This window comes from Hippocampus comes, unplaced genomic scaffold (genome assembly GCF_001891065.2).
Source record: "Hippocampus comes isolate QL1 unplaced genomic scaffold, H_comes_QL1_v1.1 scaffold42, whole genome shotgun sequence".
NCBI lineage: Eukaryota > Metazoa > Chordata > Actinopteri > Syngnathiformes > Syngnathidae > Hippocampus > Hippocampus comes.
This window is the reverse complement of record NW_017805107.1, coordinates 566,635-585,745: the sequence shown is the minus strand read 5'-3', so window position 1 is coordinate 585,745 and position 19,111 is coordinate 566,635. Positions and strand designations below refer to the sequence as shown.

Here is a 19,111-nt window from a genome sequence, read left to right as displayed (position 1 = left end):
TTTTGGTTTGCAACTGTAGAAGAGTGTTCTGAGAGCATTTGTTCTGACATTTGGTGAAATTCACAATTGTACTACCCCTGAGGCAATGTATTGACTAGATTTTCCACAGATCTAATTGGCTGGATTTTCACCGACATCCAAAGTTTGTATCTTCATCGAGATGTTAATATTTAGTACTTCCTTGACACTCCTATTTAGAATACGTTTGACTGGCATCTTCTAGCGCAGGGGTGGCCAACCAGTCAAGAGACGAAGAGCCAATGTTTTTACTGTGTTACTGCAAAGAGCCACACACACACACACGCACACACACTTTTTTGGCCAAAGATCGACTTTTGAAGCGACCAACTTCCCACGAACGACCCGATCGTGCACGGGCAATCAAACACACACACACACACACACACACACTCACGCGGGTGCCCACCAGTGCACTCGCGCACATATGCACAGACACCACGATGAGCAACAGTTGGAACGGGCCGAAAATTAACGAAAGCTAAAGATACAAACAAACAAATCTTTTTTTTTTTTCCCCCACCCCATTTCCTCCTCCCACCCCTTGCGGTCGACTTGGGACCAGTTCGCTGGCTCCCGGTCAATTCTGATCGACGTATTGGGCACCCCTGCCTTAAAATCAGAGGTAATTCGCTGACTAGAATAGCGCTTTGCGCCGTTGTTTGCGCATGAGCGGCGATGCAGTCATCTGATTGGTTGCCCTCTATGTCAATCAAGTAACGGGATTGATGATAGGCTGACGTAGTACGTTCTGTGTAGTTAGCGCCTTCGTTTGAATGGCATCGCCACTGCTGTGGCGTTTTCGACGCTTGTCGTGTGAAAGCCCGGGAGCCGCATTAAACCAGCCAAAGAGCTGCATGTGGCTCGCTAGCCGCGGGTTGGCCACCCCTGTTGTAGCATTTCAGTTAGAGCACGAACTTTTTGTAACCACGCAGAGTCGTATGTTGGGACTGACGTATATCGAGAACCACCCTTATAGGTTCTTTTTAAGCGTAGGGTGTCAAGTTGTCATTTTTTTTCATGGACTGGAGACTAGAGTTTACCAGGAAACAGCTTGAGAAGATTCCTTGTGAGGCAAGTAGCAGGGTTGGGGGGCATCTCTCTCTTTCGCTCTCTTTCTCCTTGGCTCCTTCTGCCTCTGTCTCACTCCATCTCGCTTTATCATGGTGTTTGGACACAGTGTTCATGTGACAGTGAGATAGCATCATTTGATTTGGGTGCAGGGGTGAGGAAGAAACTGCAAGAAAAACTCTGTGGCTGTCACAGTAGACAACTAAACCCCCCCCCCCCCCACCATTCTGTTTGCAGATGTTAGATTTGAGTCAGCGCCGCGTAAAAGTGATAATTACGAAATCATCTTCCCCATATCAAAACGAAACGGTTCTGCTGTGTGATGTAAGCAAGAAACAATTGAAAATGGATGGATGGGAAATTCCAACAGCTCCCACTTATCACTGTGCAACAGTGATATTTACAGTTAGAGCTAAATGTGTTCATGTATGTAGCTCGGGGTCTTGGTCCGGATCAAAGTTTCTGAATTTTTATTTCTTTTAATAATCTATACAACAGATTGCCATACTAATGAAGTGTGATTTCAAAACTAATTATCCAGCCATTTGTTGTGTACACTGTATGTAATAATATGAGAAGGTAATTGAACTTTATGTGGTGTCGCGGTGAACACGGAATTCCGATCGAAGCTGTAACTAAATGACCTGGGGCAAAAAAATGAGTTTAACACCCTTGAATTACAAAGTAATCTTTGTCTCATGACTTAGCATGAGACTTGATTTTTAGTTTGACCATTTTTGTGCTTTCTACTGTCTTCGTTATTAATTGTTTTATCGTTTGCTGTTGTATGAATTAATTTTGCTCCTTGTGCAGCGGTTTGTTTACAGCGGTGGTGGAGTTGAGTTGGGAATAATTAATGACCAAATATTTAATAAAATAAAAATGGTAAATTACATCTAAATTGTTTAAATTGTTTATTTATTTTTTACAATAAATCAAACATTCAATCATTTAAATGAGGTAAACGAATACAAAAAAAAATCTGAGATGTCAGTTGTAGAACTCATTTAAAAAAAAAAAATCTGAACAAGAAATAAAAATGGAAAAAGGTCACCTGCCACTATGATCCCATTTAAAAAATGCATGTGTTTATCCATTTTATAATGTATCCATTTTGACCTCCAAACGCATTGCAAAATTTAGTGGAAATTTTTTAAAAATATATCCTGCAAAAAAAGTACGATAAACAGAAGAAATGTTGTTTAATACTTCTTGTCACATTTTAAACTTTAAGAGTTGTCTGTTCGACCTGTAACTCAGCTGGGAGGTTAACTCAACTGATCCTGTGTGAACACCGCCTCTTACATACCAACAAAATCAGCTCTGTACTCTCTCTGCTGTATATTATACAAAATGAAAAATCACTGCTGGTTAAGCAGGTCCAGTTCAGTGTCGATGTGACTCATAGGCCATCCTGGTTGGCTAGATTGCATGAAGCTTTTATGCAACGGCATTGTAGAAAGAGGCATCAAGTGGAGGATGAAAATGGGAAGAGAAAATCAAATATTTAGAACTCGCTTTTTAGTTTTTCCTTTACAACCAGGCGAAAGAATGCACTTAAAAAGAGTACAGAGACTCTCTTGGAACATATCGTACCAACTCTTTCTTTCCCTGACACGTACTCTTCATTGGGTTCAACAGCCTGCTGGTTATTAAAAAATATGGAAGAAGTGAGTATCTCGAATCTGAGTCTAATCTTGATCTTCAGTGTTTTCCAGCCACGCCGTGAGATCAGCGTAAACACTGTGCAGCTGCTGAGACACATTATGCATGACATCCCCTCATACCGTTACACTGCGGATTCCCCCCGGAGGAAGATCTCAGTTCATCATCGCTGTTTACCAATTCGGAATTGCGGTGTGCGCGCAACATCAAAAGGCTGCTGTCGCACTTAACACAGCTCGCAGGCTTCCTGGGGGGGTCGAGCACCGTCGCTCCCTATGGCGTTGGCATTATCATTGTTCCCCATTGAGTAGTCCATCCGATGATAGACAGCCATGCAAATCCATGCGCCAATCAGCGGCACTGAATGCGATTTCAAAGGAACCATACAGAATGTGCGACTTAGAGATCACGAAAAGGTGATAGTCAGGAACAAACTTACCTCTCTTTGGATCTATGAGGGAGACGATAGACACTCACCTATCGAATTCGTGATGTATATCGTCATATGGCCCAGCTGTAGCACCACTTGTTCATTTTTTGGTGGGGTCACTGAATGGTAAAAGGCGACATCTAATTTGGGTGTCGATATGCCAGTTAACTGTGGGGCACCGACGACATATTTGATCATATCTATTTGCGCTCTTTGAATGGATTCACAGATCCAACTAAGGAGAAGTTAAAAACCACTGCGATCCTGCGACAGATGGAGCATGTGGTCATCGGGACAGACTGAAGAGTTATGTGTTGATCTGTGACTTAAAGAGATGCGAGATGATCCAGCGTTTGTTTTGAAGAAAACCAGACGCTTGGCTTTGTGCGGTGCTAAGAACGAGGCAAAAAGTGGGGCAGCTGGGGAACCATACAAGCTGTGCTGTGTCTGACTTCTCATTTGCATTCATTTTTAATGAGCCATAAATCATCACTTCTACCCCCTCGCATCTAAGAAGTTGTCATTCAGTAGTTGGGTAAAAGTTTCCATCGAGGGATTTACCTCAAGAACGAGAGGAGCTTCTTCCACATGAAATGGATACCACCGTTAGGAGAGGGTCATCTCTTTATCCTTGAGAAACTGAGAACGTATTCATTGGCTGCGGCCACGAGAACCTGACTGACGCAAATGGATCATTGGGAATAGAAGTGTCCCAGCAGTAATTATATTACCACACCGCCGCACACACTACCTCTGAGGTAGGATGGCACGGGTGCGGGATGCTGCTTTTAGTCTGGTTCCCTTCGACCACCCTCCCCTCACGTTAACACAGTCAAGCCATCTTTTTCACGTCCAACTCTGTGAATCTCACTATCTCAAAACACCTGCAATCAAACGCAGGAAGTGTCTCTGAAATGTTTTACTCAAACATATTATTCCTCTTAATAATACATACAAAAATATAAAAATGAAATGTATTATCACGACTGTTAATTAAGACCAAGCCGGTTTAATCAGCCGATATTAAGTCTTTAAAAAATATATATATTTTTTTTACATTACAACATAAGACGGTGATAATGATATTCAGTTAGAACATGTGATATCGAACAGTGGGAGGGATAGATGAAACTGGCTCATCTTCAGAAAACAGGCAAACCGTGATTGGTCATTGCCTAAACAACTGTGGGATCATTTTCAGTTGATAGCAGTCGAGTGGCAAAATGGCCGCCCCCTGAGCTGGACCAAAATGGGTGGATTCTGCTGCTGAAATCGGATTCAACAAACGCAACATGAATCAGACTGCCGTGTTTATGAATGTAAAGACGTATCTAACATTATTGTGAAGAAACTTTTGGGGTTGACTTCCCCTTTAACACAACCTTCATTGGAATGGGGTTTGTATGTCTTCATATTTTTTTCGTTAATTGGTTAATCAGTTATCTGAATTTTATATCGGAATTGGCGTTGACTTCACAAAAGTCCATATTGGTCGCGACCTCCTATTATTAATAATAAATAATACGTACCAGTAATTGAGTCAGTTATTCTCATTCATTATACACTATACGATCCCTCCACCTCTTTCCATGGCCTGCCTTTGCCTTCAAGCCGCCGTGTCTGTTTCTTTTTTTTTTTTTTTTTTTTTCTCAATATGCTGCTCCGTGTTACTAAGTCAGTTCAAAAAGAGACATGAAATTAATGTAGTGTCGTCTTCTTGTGAAACCCCAGGGCACTCGGTCAAAGTCACCTTGCATAGTCCCTTCTCCTGACAGTTGTGCGAGAGTGAGATGGAGGTGTCTGTGTGCTCACGCTGTTAGTGTACTATAGGAAGTCCTATTAGGGTGTTAGTTGTCGTCATCGTTTTCGTTTTTTTTTTTTTTTTTTGTAAGTAATGTAGACATCTGCATGGTTTTCAGACGGCGGTGTCATCTGGCCAACGATGAAACATTTTCTCTGACATCCTGTGGGGGTTTCAGTTCCTTTTGATGTCATTTGGTAGGTGATAAGTAGCTTCCCGTCTCGCCATTCCCCAGCTCGCGAAAGGTGCGAGCAGCATGAAGGATTGTTTGAACTTGCATTGATTCAGTGAGGGATTACAGCTGGGTCATTGGAGAGTTGGGCCGAGGCACCGTCGTCATGGTGGCAGATTAACCACTCGTCGTATGCTCGGCTGCCGTTTGGGCACGAGCGCTAGTTTAGGTCGCTCTGTCCTTTTCAACTATAAATTTTTATACGCCATTTGATTGATTTTGCTTTTAGGCTCGATCTGACTCGCCGTGCGCGGTGGATACATATTACTTTATCGAGTAAGGCAAGGAAGATATGCCATGACCTTCTGTATCACTTTCAGGTTCCCAGTCTCATAAAGAGTCTGTTTTACTTACTTTTAAAATGTTATTTAAGTTTAGAGACATGCCATGAACTACCATGTATATGTTCCCGACTCACCAGTGATCTACTGAGGCATTATTAAAAAACAAAAAAAACAACTACCATGTATATGTTCCCGACTCACCAGTGATCGACTGAGGCATTATTAAAAAGCAAAATAACAAATAAAAGATTTCAAAACATTTAAACTGAATCAAACTCACCTTTTAACTCCGAATCAAACACCCCAAATTGCAAGCATAAAATATATAGAAAATACTCGAATGGTCTCTGTGTTAACCATGCTCCTTTAAGAGGCGGGGCTGGTTAGGGTGGTGCGTGATGTCAGCGAGACTATGTGTGAGTGTCTGGGGGTTGAACTGTGTCCAAAAGCAGCTCCTGCAGGCCGGCGCACATTGTTTTCATGTTTTACTGTTGTCATGGCGTTCAGTAAACTGCCGAAAAGTACATCAGTGACCACATGTCAGGCATGACAGTTCTTGTACTCTAAAAAGCCACAACAACAGTCGCTACAAACTGCAGATTATCTCTTTGGTATGTGATATCGAAGGGGGAAACTGTATTCTGCTTCCCCACCACCAACAATTTATACCAGTTTCCAGTTTAAAACATTTTTTACATTTTTTAATATTACTGTTATTCTGGGCAATGCGATTTTTTTTTTGTGATGAAAATCCAAGGTCTTATTTTAAGGCCTTTTCGCCACCCCTACTTTCCTCTACATTTTTCTGTCAACGCTTCCCTTTTCACTTTTTTTTTGCTCTTTGTACCACCACGGTGACGTTTATTAATTATGCCTCAGTTGCTGTGGTGATGTAGCTATAACATTAGGCCATCGAAAGAAAGAAAGAGAAGGCAGGGAATGAGACGAAAGAGTGAAATCACATCCTAAAAGAAACTCGGGGACGGGTTGTTTGTTGTTGAGGGATCAGCCCCGACACCAGATTATCATCAGGAGACATTAACACTAGTGATGCTGCAGGGGCCACAATCCTGCCTTTTCACCACTGGAGAGGGAGATAAGCTCACAAAAAAAAAAAAGGCGGGGAGGATATGTGGAGTGTAAAGGGGGGCGGGGGTGATGTGTGGCGTTAAAGGGCTGGCTCGCCTCCGCTCCCCTCAGGCCAACAGCCCCATTTACAGGTACAGCAACTCCTGATGAAAGCCGAGAACAAGGTGGTGGTGGTAGGGGGTGCTCTTGGGTGGGGGTGATTGCTTGTTTCCTACCACACCGGTGTCAAGGCGCCACTGAAGCAAACTGGTAAAATTGTGTCTTTGTTTGCTTGTTTTGAGGCTAAGCTACCAGTGGTGACACCGTCACAGTTACCAAATGCATTGCTGTGGAAAGAAGCAGCACGGTGGCCAACTGCTTTGCGCGTCTGTAGCATTATTAGGTTCGGTGTTCAAATTTGCACTCCCTGCAGTTTGCATGTTCTTCCTATTCTTGCATGGTTTTTCTTCAGGTGTTCTGGCTTATTGCATAAACGTGCTGCACATGTTTGGTTCATGAGTCCAAATTGTTATTAGGTGTGGTTGTTAGTGCTTGTTTGTCTATACCAGGGATTGGCACCATAAATGCTAGAGGGGCCCGCGATTGTTCATCAGTGCTACTGGCGGGCCACATAGGAATACGCACTTGCTAACCAGATGTATGACCAAAATACATGCATCCATGAAAAGTACATGTGTGACGGGTGTCACAACTGTGACTGTTACACATGCTCTTAATGTATTTCATTTTTTAAAATATATATCAATGCATGCACATGTATAAATGATCCGCTATCCTCTCCCAACCACAAATGGCTTGAAGCACACAACAAAGTGACCCCTTACAGTCGTTTTTTTCCCAGCGTAAAGGGCTCTCTTGCGTAAAAAGTACCATTAAAGGATGGCACAAAACTGCTGAACAATACACCCAAAAAAAAAAAATGCAAGAGCTCATTTTGTGTTCAGTGAAGATTCTAAATTACCCATCCGCTATGGGTGGGATAGGCTCCTCCTCACCCACAACCCCATAAGGCTAAGAGGATAGAAAACAGTTGGATGGATGGTTCATCCTCCAGCATGATGCTAATGTGTATGTGTGACTCATTCTTATGTAACCAACCCGACAAGTACTTTGGAAAGTAAAAAAGCGGGAAAAGGTCTCCACCGACCAATTGTAACCTTGTGCACGTCATCGAGCCTGTTTAATGAACCTTCCGGTAAAACATAATAAGCCCACAAAGTGTAGCCACCAGAGATGAGCCCCTCTGTGGTTGTTTAGTCTCGCACTAATCATCACAATGGTGCTCAGATGGGAAGGGAGTCCCCGAGGGTGGTCCCTCCCTTTCCTCCTTTCCAGCTTTCGCCTTTGACTGCGGAGAACATGCAGACGTGCAGAAGAATAACAGGAACTGGACGGGCAGGAAGTGGAATCTTGTCTACCCGAGGCTTGCGATTGGATTGTGAGGATAAGCAGTTGGAATCCCTGCTGTAACGTGAGCCAGGCTCTCTGGCTACACTTCTTATGATTTCCTCTCCCAGGAACGGCTTCAAACTTTGCCCCCACCCACACATCCATCCACATTTTTTTAAAATCCATTGCTGCTATCGCCTTGTTCCCACCAAGCAATACTGTTTGGTACCAATCCAAAATATCCGACTCAAACTGTGCCACTTTTCAGTACTGCGGGGTCTGCAATTTATGGTGGAGTTTTGTTCCATTGGTGGCAATGGAACCCAAATCTTTTGGGAATTGGTTATCGTATGGATTATATTGATGACACAAATTGAGCTATTTTGGTTTCCTTGTTGGTCTTAAACATTCGTCAATGAACCAATCATGATCCCTGGTGGCTGATCAAGGAAATCTAGCCAAATGCCAACTGCAAGAATAGCGATACCTGCCAATCGAGTATGCAAGCATCATTATCCTGGCTGTCGCAGTAGGAAAGCTCAAGACCGGAGGCATAATGGACGCTGCCATGACATTTCTCTTACACAGATGTGAAATGACAAGCTGAGAGGCAGCAGGTGTGCAACACTCTCAATTTATTGCATACGCTGAACAAATCTTTGCCCAAAGCAAAGCTCAAGATGGTTCTCGGGCACAAAACCGACCCTGAAACGTCTGTGTAGTACATTGAACATCATGCATAGGCACGGCTTGAATACATTGTTTAATTCATTGATTAAGTGATGATTAAATTTTCTGTTTCACTGTCCCGAAGACTCGCATAAGCATTGTTTATTTGGTAGGATTATCTATGAAAAATGCACCACTAGAACACGGACTTAATGTGGTGACTTGAAAAACATGTATTTAGTTGGATTACTTTGAAAAGGGCACTGTAATTGGAAAAAAAACTTAAATTTTGAGGGACTTTTTCAATTCATGAGGACTTCATGAGAAAATATCTCCAAGTTGTTAAAACATCTTACTGTGATTCATAATAAATTGACATTTTTTACATAGAGAATTTGAAAAAGTTTTGCTGAGTTTGGAGGACTTTTTACGAAGTAAAATAAAAACTCACACAAATTCTCGGCGTGACATGGTCGACCGGTAGCCCCGATCAAGCTAACTGTTGGCTAGCACACAAACCGAACATACACAACGTAGTTATCCGGTTTTCAGCATTTATTTAAAGTTTTACAATCGTTGACTTCATACCAATACTCATGTACGAGAACTTCAGTGTTAGCCTTGAAACTTTTTGCGTTGCACAACCAATGTTGTGGCTTTCCATGCTGGCATTATGTTTGGAATGACACTTTATCAAGCTCATCTGACTGCGCTGATTAGTCAGTGATTCCCTTGGAAGCGAACTTCGACACAAGTTGTTGACGGTGCCTCATTGAAGGCTATTCTTGCTTCCATGGAATTGTTTACACAGCAAGCCAATTCCGCTCTGGCGACTCCTGTCATGTTGTGATTCATGACTCAATAAGTGTTGTGTTTTTTTAAGTAATTGTCACATGCATTGTGGCCTAATCTCGCACGAAGATCCGAGCAATACCACTGAATACAACTTGATGCCTGTCACCGTCAAATTTGCTCAGGACGAAACAATCCAATGTCTCCATTGGGATACCGTTTGTGCTTACCAATTACGCACGGTTGAGGTTAAGAACTACTTTGTGCAGTGGTGTAAGAATATGTAGTCACCCAGCACAAGAAGGAATGCTTGGTTTTTGCTTTACGTACAGTTTTTCATTCGATTGTTTTACATGTATGGAGTTGAGGTGTTTTTCACACAAATGTTGACTGTAACCATGACAATTTGAGGTTATGAACATCATGCAATGAGCCACTTTGCAATGTGGTGTAAGAATCCATTGTCGTGGCTCAAGAAGTGACACTCAGGAAGCACCATATCAAGTGTTTTTTTTTTTTAATCTGATGCTTTTCATTTGGTTGTTTCGTATTTATGGCCCTGAAGTCTTTATAATATAAATGATTACTGTAATAATGAATTTACTGCTGCGTTAGCGTCAGCAATTGGAAGCCCAGAGGTGCATTCTGACTTGGGTAGATATACCGTATATTTTTATGTCACTGGAATCGGAACAGAACTCTGTCATAAACTGGAGAGCTTTGAGCCTGTTATTCAGTAAAATTGTGAGTAAACCGGCTCAAGATCAAAATCAAGTCAACACATTTTCCTATCCTGGCTTATATAGACATTTGTGAGTCCTTAGCTTGGGTGATCTCAGTCAGGTTTGCCCCGATCCAGAAAGCCAGACACCATAATTTCAGTTCATCTGTAAACCTTAATGACTGCGTGCCACTGGAAAGTGGTCATTTTCATTGGCACTGCCAATTCTGCCTCTGGTTTACTTGGATCCCAAGTACTAACCGCATTTAATTGTCACAGTTGTTAAGCCTTCTACATTTGTACCCATTAAGAGGGAATGTAGTTGTTTAGACATTTTTTCCCTGCTCACACTAAGTGATTGATGTAGCTCCAGGACAGGGGCTATACTTCTTTTAGGGAAATGGGTGGACATGGATGTTCCCAAGGGAACAGTGGTCAGGTTACACGCTTGTGTGGGAATATGTATTTATATACATATACTGCCACCTTTTTCACCCCGTGCTCTCCCTTGCAGCCCAAGAGACTTGTACCGATGTCAGCCTGGGACTGGGCGCTGTCTTAATCATCTTGAGAGCAAAGTTGGCATCGTGGTCATCTTGGGAAGGTCAATACGATGTCACCACTCTCTGTTTGCAAGAGGAGCATAACCACATTCTGTGGGCGTAGTTAATAAAACTTTAAGTAATTGTATGTTTACATAGTGAGAGTTAACTCACAAAACATCAAACCAAATCTGACTGTAGGTTTTTTTTTTTTTTTTTAATGGCGGGGTATATACATCAGCCCCCAAATATCCCCCATTCTGTCAATCACCTTATTTTGACAAGATTGTTCTTCACCGTTGCGAGAGGAATTTTCACAGGCTGCCAATGTGTTATTAGCAGTTTAGCCGCTTCTAAGTAGCCATGCACCCACTGAACACAGTGAAGAAAAGATTCGGGACTGCCGCTCTATAACATGGAAAACTCTGTTTCGGGGTAGTCGCTAGCAGAAGTTAGCGAGGTAGCAACCACTTCTGTATGCCCATTAGATAATGAACAAACCCCAAACGAAAGATGGATAGGATGTCGTGACATAATGATGTGATAATTGATACCCCTTTTCGTCTCATCTGTTTGTTGATTTTTGTTGTTATTTTTTTAAACTCTGATGTAATAGTCTGTTAATGTGCCCCGCTGTCACAGGCTGTCTTTCATTGACTTCAGCTGTGGCTCACATGAGGAGATAAGACCCCCCCAGACATGTGGGTTTCATACTACGAATGACATTGAAGACACTTGTGCTTTGAAGTGCCTAAGGAGACATTACTGAGTGTCATGTTAACTGCGTTCCCTCTCTCTCATTCTCTCTCGCTCACTCGCTATGGCCGTGTTTTTTTTTTTTTTTTGTAGATTGTGCCGGGTGACTGCTGAAGAGCATATGGTGCGTGGAGACCAGTGAAAGTGCGCATACCAGAAGAAGGACTTGCACAATGTGCTAGGAGGGCGGTGGACGCGAACAGTGTGTGCGTGTGTGTGCGTGCGTCTGTTTGTGCATGTGTATGTGGGTGTATATGTGTGTTTTCGATTGTCGAATATTGTCCGTGAAGAGTCTGAGAGACGGGAAAAAGCACAAGGAGCCATGGGGCGGAAGAAGATACAGATCACCAGGATAATGGATGAAAGGAACAGACAGGTACACAAAACTACATTTGATGTTACCTTTGCGCAGTGTTGCGCACTAGTGGTTAGCACATCTACCTCACAACTCTGAGATTCGGGGATAAAATCTCTGATTTGGCCTTCCTGTATGAAGTTGCCATGTTCTACCTCAGAAGACTCAATATCAACATTGAAGACCAAATTCAATTGTACAAAGATACGACCATAATGGGGACAAGCGCTATAGAAATCATATCAATGGATATTGCGGGAAAGTACGAAAATTGCCTGGGCCTAGTGGTCTAATAGAGATTGGAACCCGAATCTCCTGTGAGGTGAACATGCTAACTACTAGCACATATGCTGCTTAATAACGGCAACAATTCATGTTTGGTACTTGCACTTGATTTTGAACAAACTTTGCTGTAGACCTGGACGGCGTTCTATTTGGTTGTGATGCAGATTAGAGAATTTTAATTTCCGTCCATTTTCTGTGGTGCTTATCTTCATTAGGGTCGCTGGTGAGTTGAAATTTTTCCAAACTGATTTGGGGGCAAGTGCCAGGGCCTTGGCCTAATGGCCAGTACATCTTGCGGCCTAATTTAAAACACAAAAAAAAAAAAAAAAAAAAAATCAATGTTAAAATGTTTCAAAACTCAATCGCTGTCAACTTTCACAAGATCAGATTGTGGTTTGTGTTTATTTGGAATCTTAAAAACAAAAATTTGGCGTCTTCTTTATCGAAGCAAACAAAATGTAACTATTTCCATTGTCGAAGCCTTGACAGAGGTCTGCACTCAGTGCTCTTAATGTACTTTGTACGTTGCTGATGTGATATCCAAAGTGTCTCTGTCATCAAAATGCCTTTCCCTACCTACCAACAGTACATCCCAGCTTTCCCTCTTGCCTTACCACCATCCGGAGTCCAGCAGCTGTCTTTGTTTGCATTGATGCAGAGAGACATTCCTCCTGAAAGTTTCAACCAGCTCAACGAGGACTGTGACATTTCTTTGTCATATTGACAGATGCGCTCCCCCTACCACCCTGCAATTTCGTCCGGAAAAATTGATGAGGCAGCAGGAGTGCTGGGCGGCAGTGGTAGTCAGACAACCCCCTCCCCCCCAAACTACTTGGCAGTTGGGATGATACCCCGACCCCCCCCCCCCCACCCTAAAACCACAAACAGCACCCTTTCTCTGTCATGTGTTTGGTAGCAATTAAGAACGGCCGCAGCACCCTCTCATTGAGCAGGGCGGGTCAGTAGGGCGCACAGCATCCTCCTCGGCAACTCTGGTCTGGCCTAGCTGCAGAGCTGGATGATATTCACGCCGTCTGCGACATAAAGTACCAAACAGAAAAACACTCTTCAGAAGACCCTTGTCCGGTCTTCAATTTAAGAATGGTTTGTGGTTATTCCTCAAAGCTGACTGTTTTGGTCTTGTACCTGCAGGTCAGAAAGGCTGATCTAAAATGTACGGTGTAGTAAATCCAGGTGCATTCAGCTTTTAGCCTGCCAGGATCAGGAATTATTCTCTTCAGGCACCGTCTGTAATTTTTAAATGTCTGTGACATAGTATTCATCTCAATTCAGGATGCCGCGGCAAGGTCATGTTCTGGTGTATGACGAGATGGCAATGCCGCTTTTCAGTATGTTGCTACTTGAGGCTTCAGCTGCGATTTGTAATTGCCATCCTTAGACAGGCTCTGTTTTATTGATCTGAACACATGACTGAAAGTTGCATGTTCAATTGGTGCGGTTCGAAGTATCCTTGAACAAGATACCTGCTCCATTCCGTGGCAGCATCCGCCATCATCACTGTGTAATGGAAAGTAAAAAAAAGTTCAGTCTTTGAGGCCACAGACATCTTGTCACACACGTCTTGTATGGGAGGATGCATTGTACATCCCCTCATACAATGATGCGTGTGATGGTCCGGCACTCAGCAAAAGCCCTAGTCATCAAGCCAGATTGTCTCACTGATTGACAATGAATGTTACATAACGACCATCCAGCAGCATCGTCAATGCCTGATTGTCAATCACGGTGTTAGTGAAGATGACCTTTTTGACTAGCAACCAGAACAGATTCCAGGACAGGCAGCTATAAATTCTTCCATATTGAACAAATTGTGCCAACATGTTAAACAATAATTGTCCTGTTGGATCTGTTTTGGCCCCAGAACCCAAGTTTGGTTAAGGCTGGTATTCCTATTTTGGGTCTTCATATCCTAGATAGGGTGGCCCGGTAGTCCAGTCGTTAGCGACTGGATGGCGCATCAACCTCACAGTGCAGAGATACAGAGTTCAATTCCAGCTCCGACCTCCCTGTGTGGAGTTTGAATGTTCTCCCGAGTCCTGTGTGGGTTTTCTCCGGGTATTCCGGTTTCCTCCCACATTCCAAAGACATGCATGGCAGGCTGATTGAGCACTCGAAATTGTCCCGAGGTGTGAGGGTGAGCGCGGATGGTTGTTCGTCTCTGTGTGCCCTGCGATTGGCTGGCAACCGGTTCAGGGTGTTGCCCGCCTACTGCCTGAGGACGGCTGGGATAGGCTCCAGCACCCTCGCGACCCTTGTGAGGATAAAGCGGATCGGAAAATGGATGGATGGATGGATATCCTAGATTTGGCTGTGCGACCTGTTTGTTGGTCTTGAATCCGAATTTGGGGAAAGGCTGGTCTTCCCGTGTTTGACCTCATTTAGGTTGGACTTCACATTTTTTTTCTCTCTAAGTTCAGGAAAAGCTCATCTTGTTGTTCGACCTATACTTGAATTTGAAAGGGCCTTTTCACGTCACCTTTTTCTTTTGTCTCAACCAAAGTTTGGGAAATGTCAATCTCGTTTTCTATCTGGCTGGGTCACTCTATACTGTTTCAAGGTCATTCCCACCCAGAACAAGACCATTGCACCCCCATTTGTTTTGTTCACATGGTTATCCATGGGTGCTCATCGCCGTCTGCAACAGAGATGACCCAGACCGACGGCCATGGCGGACGGCATACAGCAGCAGGCAGAGGGCCAAGGTCACTCTGCCAACCGGCGCTCGACCTCCCTTTCTCACTCTCTTGTTCACATGGTTATCCATGGGTGCTCATCGCCGTCTCCAACAGAGATGACCCAGACCGACAGCCACGGTGGACGGCATACAGCAGCAGACAGAGGGCCAAGGTCACTCTGCCAACCGGCGCTAGACCTCCCTTTCTCACTCTCTTCTTCTCTAGTCTTCTCTTCTCTCTCCCTGCGCCTCAATCCACTTGTCTGCCATCAATGTTTCTAATAAGACTTCCAGCTTCTCACCCCTCGAAGGTGTTAGCAACTTTGGCATCTTCCGCCATGGCCTAGTCACAGCTGCAATCACAGCCCCAGATGTCTTGTTTGTACATTCCAAAAACATGCATGGCAGGCTGATTGGACACTCAAAATTGTCCCGAGGTGTGAGGGTGAGCGCGGATGGTTGTTCGTCTCTGTGTGCCCTGCGATTGGCTGGCAACCGGTTCAGGGTGTTGCCCGCCTACTGCCTGAGGACGGCTGGGATAGGCTCCAGCACCCTCGCGACCCTTGTGAGGATAAAGCGGATCGGAAAATGGATGGATGGATGGATATCCTAGATTTGGCTGTGCGACCTGTTTGTTGGTCTTGAATCCCAATTTGGGGAAAGGCTGGTCTTCCCGTTTTTGATCTCATTTAGGTTGGACTTCACATTTTTTTTTCTCTCTTTAAGACGAGTTCAGGAAAAGCTCATCTTGCTGTTCGACCTGTACGTGAATTTGAGAAAGGTCCTTTTCATGTTACCTTTTTCTTATGTCTGGCATGCATTAGGGCAAGCATGGTGCCAAAGTTTGTAAAAAAACAAAAGCGGTCCTAAGTTACACATTTTGGTGTGAAGCCGTTTTTTTTAGGTCATTTCGGTGCTTGTATGTTGTATGTTGACAAATTTTTCGAGAATTCAAATTCATGAGAATGAAAGCAGGTAACAAAAACAGATGGGCGATGCTTTGCCAAGCTTTTTTTTGCCTTCATGGGTCAGAGCATGGCATCAAAACAGATTGATGATGATGTCAAAAGTCTCCTATTTTGGGGGATGTGAAGAACCCTGTGCTTCCCATTTATCCCGAGGATGTTTGTGTGTGTTTCTTCCCGCATTGACCCCACAGATGCCATCGTAAAAGTTTATAATATGCTGTCTTTATGAATGAATCTATGAGATGCATTTAAACATTTCCGTTTGGCATGCGGTAAGCATCCCCATGCCAACTCAGCCCTAGCTTTTCTATCCTTTCTCAAATAGCGAACATCCTTATCATTGAAGCCCCGAATATAAATGTTTGGAATTGTTTCAACTGTAAATATATCACGAAGTGCGCTTTCATATATTTTAAAAACCCATTTTACAACATTACGCCGAAAAAGAAATGGTTTACAAATCATTTGCAGAACAAATGCACCGCGATGTTGCCTTGACAACAACCCGTAAAAATAGCAATTCCCAAGCACGCGACCTCCACCTTCCATCGGCTTGAGCTCACTGTCGAGCAGTGGCCACCAACCTTTTTAAAACCGAGAGCTACTTCTTCAGTACTGATTAATGCAAAGGGTTACCAGTTTGAAAAAACACTTATGAAACAACTAATGTTAGTTACAAATTAGCGTTTTATGTTATTGTTCCTTACCAACCTTTTTAAAACCGAGAGCTACTTCTTCAGTCCTGATTAATGCAAAGGGTTACCAGTTTGAAATAAAACTTATGAAACAACTAATGTGCTCAAATTAGCGTTTTATGTTATCGTTCCTAATATGAATTTGTGAAGGCTAATGTTAATGATATTCAGTACTTCAGATCACTTCTAGAACATTCCTAGAAAATAATTTCCCATCACTGGTGATCTTTTTCTTTTTTTAAAGAACAGGCTGGTGGGCAACTCAGGTGATCTTTGGGGGGTTACCTGGTGCCTGTGGGCACAACGTTGGTGATGGCCAATGGTCTGTAGATGTCCTTCTCTCACGGCAGTATTAGATGATTGTGCTGTTATTTATTCTGTGGCAAGGAGGCAAGTGAAGTGACTGGCTCAGCAACCATCCACTCATCACTCTGCCACCCATCCAGGTGGAACGAAGTCCCAACGCCTCGGCATTTCAATCTGCATGCTTCTCTCCGTGGCTTAAAGCCCCGCATTCATCTGCTAAGAGCGGACAATTTGTTAATAGTTTTTTTTTTCCGCCCCTCATGTGAAGCTCGCCTCCCCACGCTGCTAAGAGCGGACAATTTGTTAATAGTTTTTTTTCCGCCCCTCACGTGCGCGTTCCGCTAGGTTGAGCAAACAAAAAGACATGCAGATGAACGAGCGCGGTGGTTTGGAGTGCAAGGTGCTCTCAACGGGTAGAAAGTGTCCTGATATTGTCTCTGTGCGTGTCTACTTGTCTGCCCTCAGATGGTAATCCGCTTTGAAGCCGCCATCAGAGTGACATTCACAAAGACCGAATTGCAGAAATGTGGTGGAAAGAAAACATATCAGAATGGGGGGGGGGGGTGAGCAGAAGTTGGGATGGGTAAATAAAAATGATAATCTATTCAGGCAAAAGGCAGTTGTTTGTTATGTCAATACTATTAAATGAGACATGTCTTTTTTGTTCCACAATTTAAAACCGTCTGAAAAATACATCTGTAACAAGCTACCACAAGGACCAAGAAGTACAGTTTCCACCCTTTTTTCCAACTGAACTAAGCCTGTTTCACCTTGCGGGAGTGGTCCTAGGACAAAGTCACTTTTCTTGGGGGGCATTTTGAGGTGGGGCTTCCATTTACCAGCTGGAGTGATGGATGACCTAATGTCCCATCTGAGAGCTCAAGTTACAAGGCTTGTGCTGCGCTACACAGATAGCTTTCCGTATATGGAGTCAGTGGCTACAGTAATGTATGGCCGCTTCTGACTCAGCTCGCTGACTTGTGCGTCTTGCCCTGACCTCTTAACTAGACAGTTTGGACCGACGCCATCATTTTTAGTGGACGACATAATTTTGTTACCTGTCACATCGCCTGTCCAAAATTTTAGGATGTTAAGATTTCTGCTCACAACTGTTTATTATAGACATATATTTTTTTGTTAACATTTTGAAATAATTATTTAGAAATAGAAATGATCTTTTACTGTCTTTAAACCACAAAATCTACATGTATACGACAAGTGTCAGAATAAGTATTTTGACGCACGCTATTTGGTTATTAGTTTTCAAATAGACAATTGGGAACGCTCATAAAATAAGCGAACAATAACAAAGTCTTGAAATGGAATTTTGGGAGTCCACTAACAATATTTAATGCAACTTCCGGTGTGTATATTTGTCTTCTATTTTCCCTTTCTGGTAATGTAATCAGTGTGAGTACTTGGTAGCAATTCTATTTGCTTTTTAGCCTCTCAACTGTAACGTTATTTTTTTGCAATTAAGCTGTGCGTTTTATAAAATCCTCTGAATCAACGGTTTTGGTGTTCTGTTTCTCCAGGTTACTTTCACAAAGAGGAAGTTCGGCTTGATGAAGAAGGCTTACGAGCTGAGCGTGCTGTGCGACTGTGAGATAGCCCTCATCATTTTCAACAGCTCCAACAAACTGTTTCAGTATGCCAGCACGGACATGGACAAAGTGCTGCTCAAGTACACCGAGTACAACGAGCCCCACGAGAGCAGAACCAACTCTGACATTGTGGAGGTGAGCGTATTTTTATTTTTTTTTTCCACTCTGTGCGTCAACTGACCTCACGTGCGGAAAGAACCCAGCCACGCATCTCCACTCGCTCCCATCGATTCTTTTGCTCATGTAGCTGTCACATAAAGCAGTAAATCCCATTTAACATGGAATAATCATTTTGTACGGGGTTCAAAGCCTTGGAATATTCCCTCATTAACATCCATTACCCAGATAATATTGCTTTACTAATGCTTTAGACATAAGGCATGTGTGGAAGTTTCCTTCTTCACTATAGGTCACATGAAGTCTGCACTCCCTGATAAGTTCATGTCCACAAACCGGTGGAGGAAATCTATCTGACCGCTATGAGGAATCTGTTTCCCAAAAGATACCGTTTCTGCTGTTGCTGACATGTCCTCAGTGTGCGTTTTTTTTTTTTTTTTTGAGTTGTTGTTAACTACAGCAGAAATTCAGTATTAGCTCAGCTTTTAAAATGTTTCTGGCAGAGTCTATGTGCCACGCAAATGGCAGGCTGCAATGTTATGGTCTGCCAAAAGGGTAAACAGTGACCTTCATGAAGGCGAGATCTTAATTCTAGACCTTCTTTAAGAAGATGAGGTTTCCTATCAG

The 19,111-nt window shown here is 43.2% G+C and overlaps 1 protein-coding gene across 9 annotated transcripts in view; it reads left to right on the top strand.

The window, feature by feature from the left end:
- Nucleotides 1-19,111, top strand: part of mef2aa (myocyte enhancer factor 2aa) — a 65,743-nt gene that overhangs the window by 14,701 nt on the left and 31,931 nt on the right. For 8 of the 9 annotated variants that reach the window (XM_019865411.1, XM_019865409.1, XM_019865412.1 and 5 more), the window contains 2 exons: nt 11,553-11,835; nt 18,299-18,502. In XM_019865411.1, coding sequence (XP_019720970.1) covers nt 11,782-11,835; nt 18,299-18,502 — 258 coding nt within the window. In that variant the 5' untranslated portion in view covers nt 11,553-11,781. Of the gene's footprint in view, nt 1-10,741; nt 10,766-11,552; nt 11,836-18,298; nt 18,503-19,111 lie in introns of those variants that run through there. The other variant, XM_019865410.1, reaches the window with a different exon arrangement.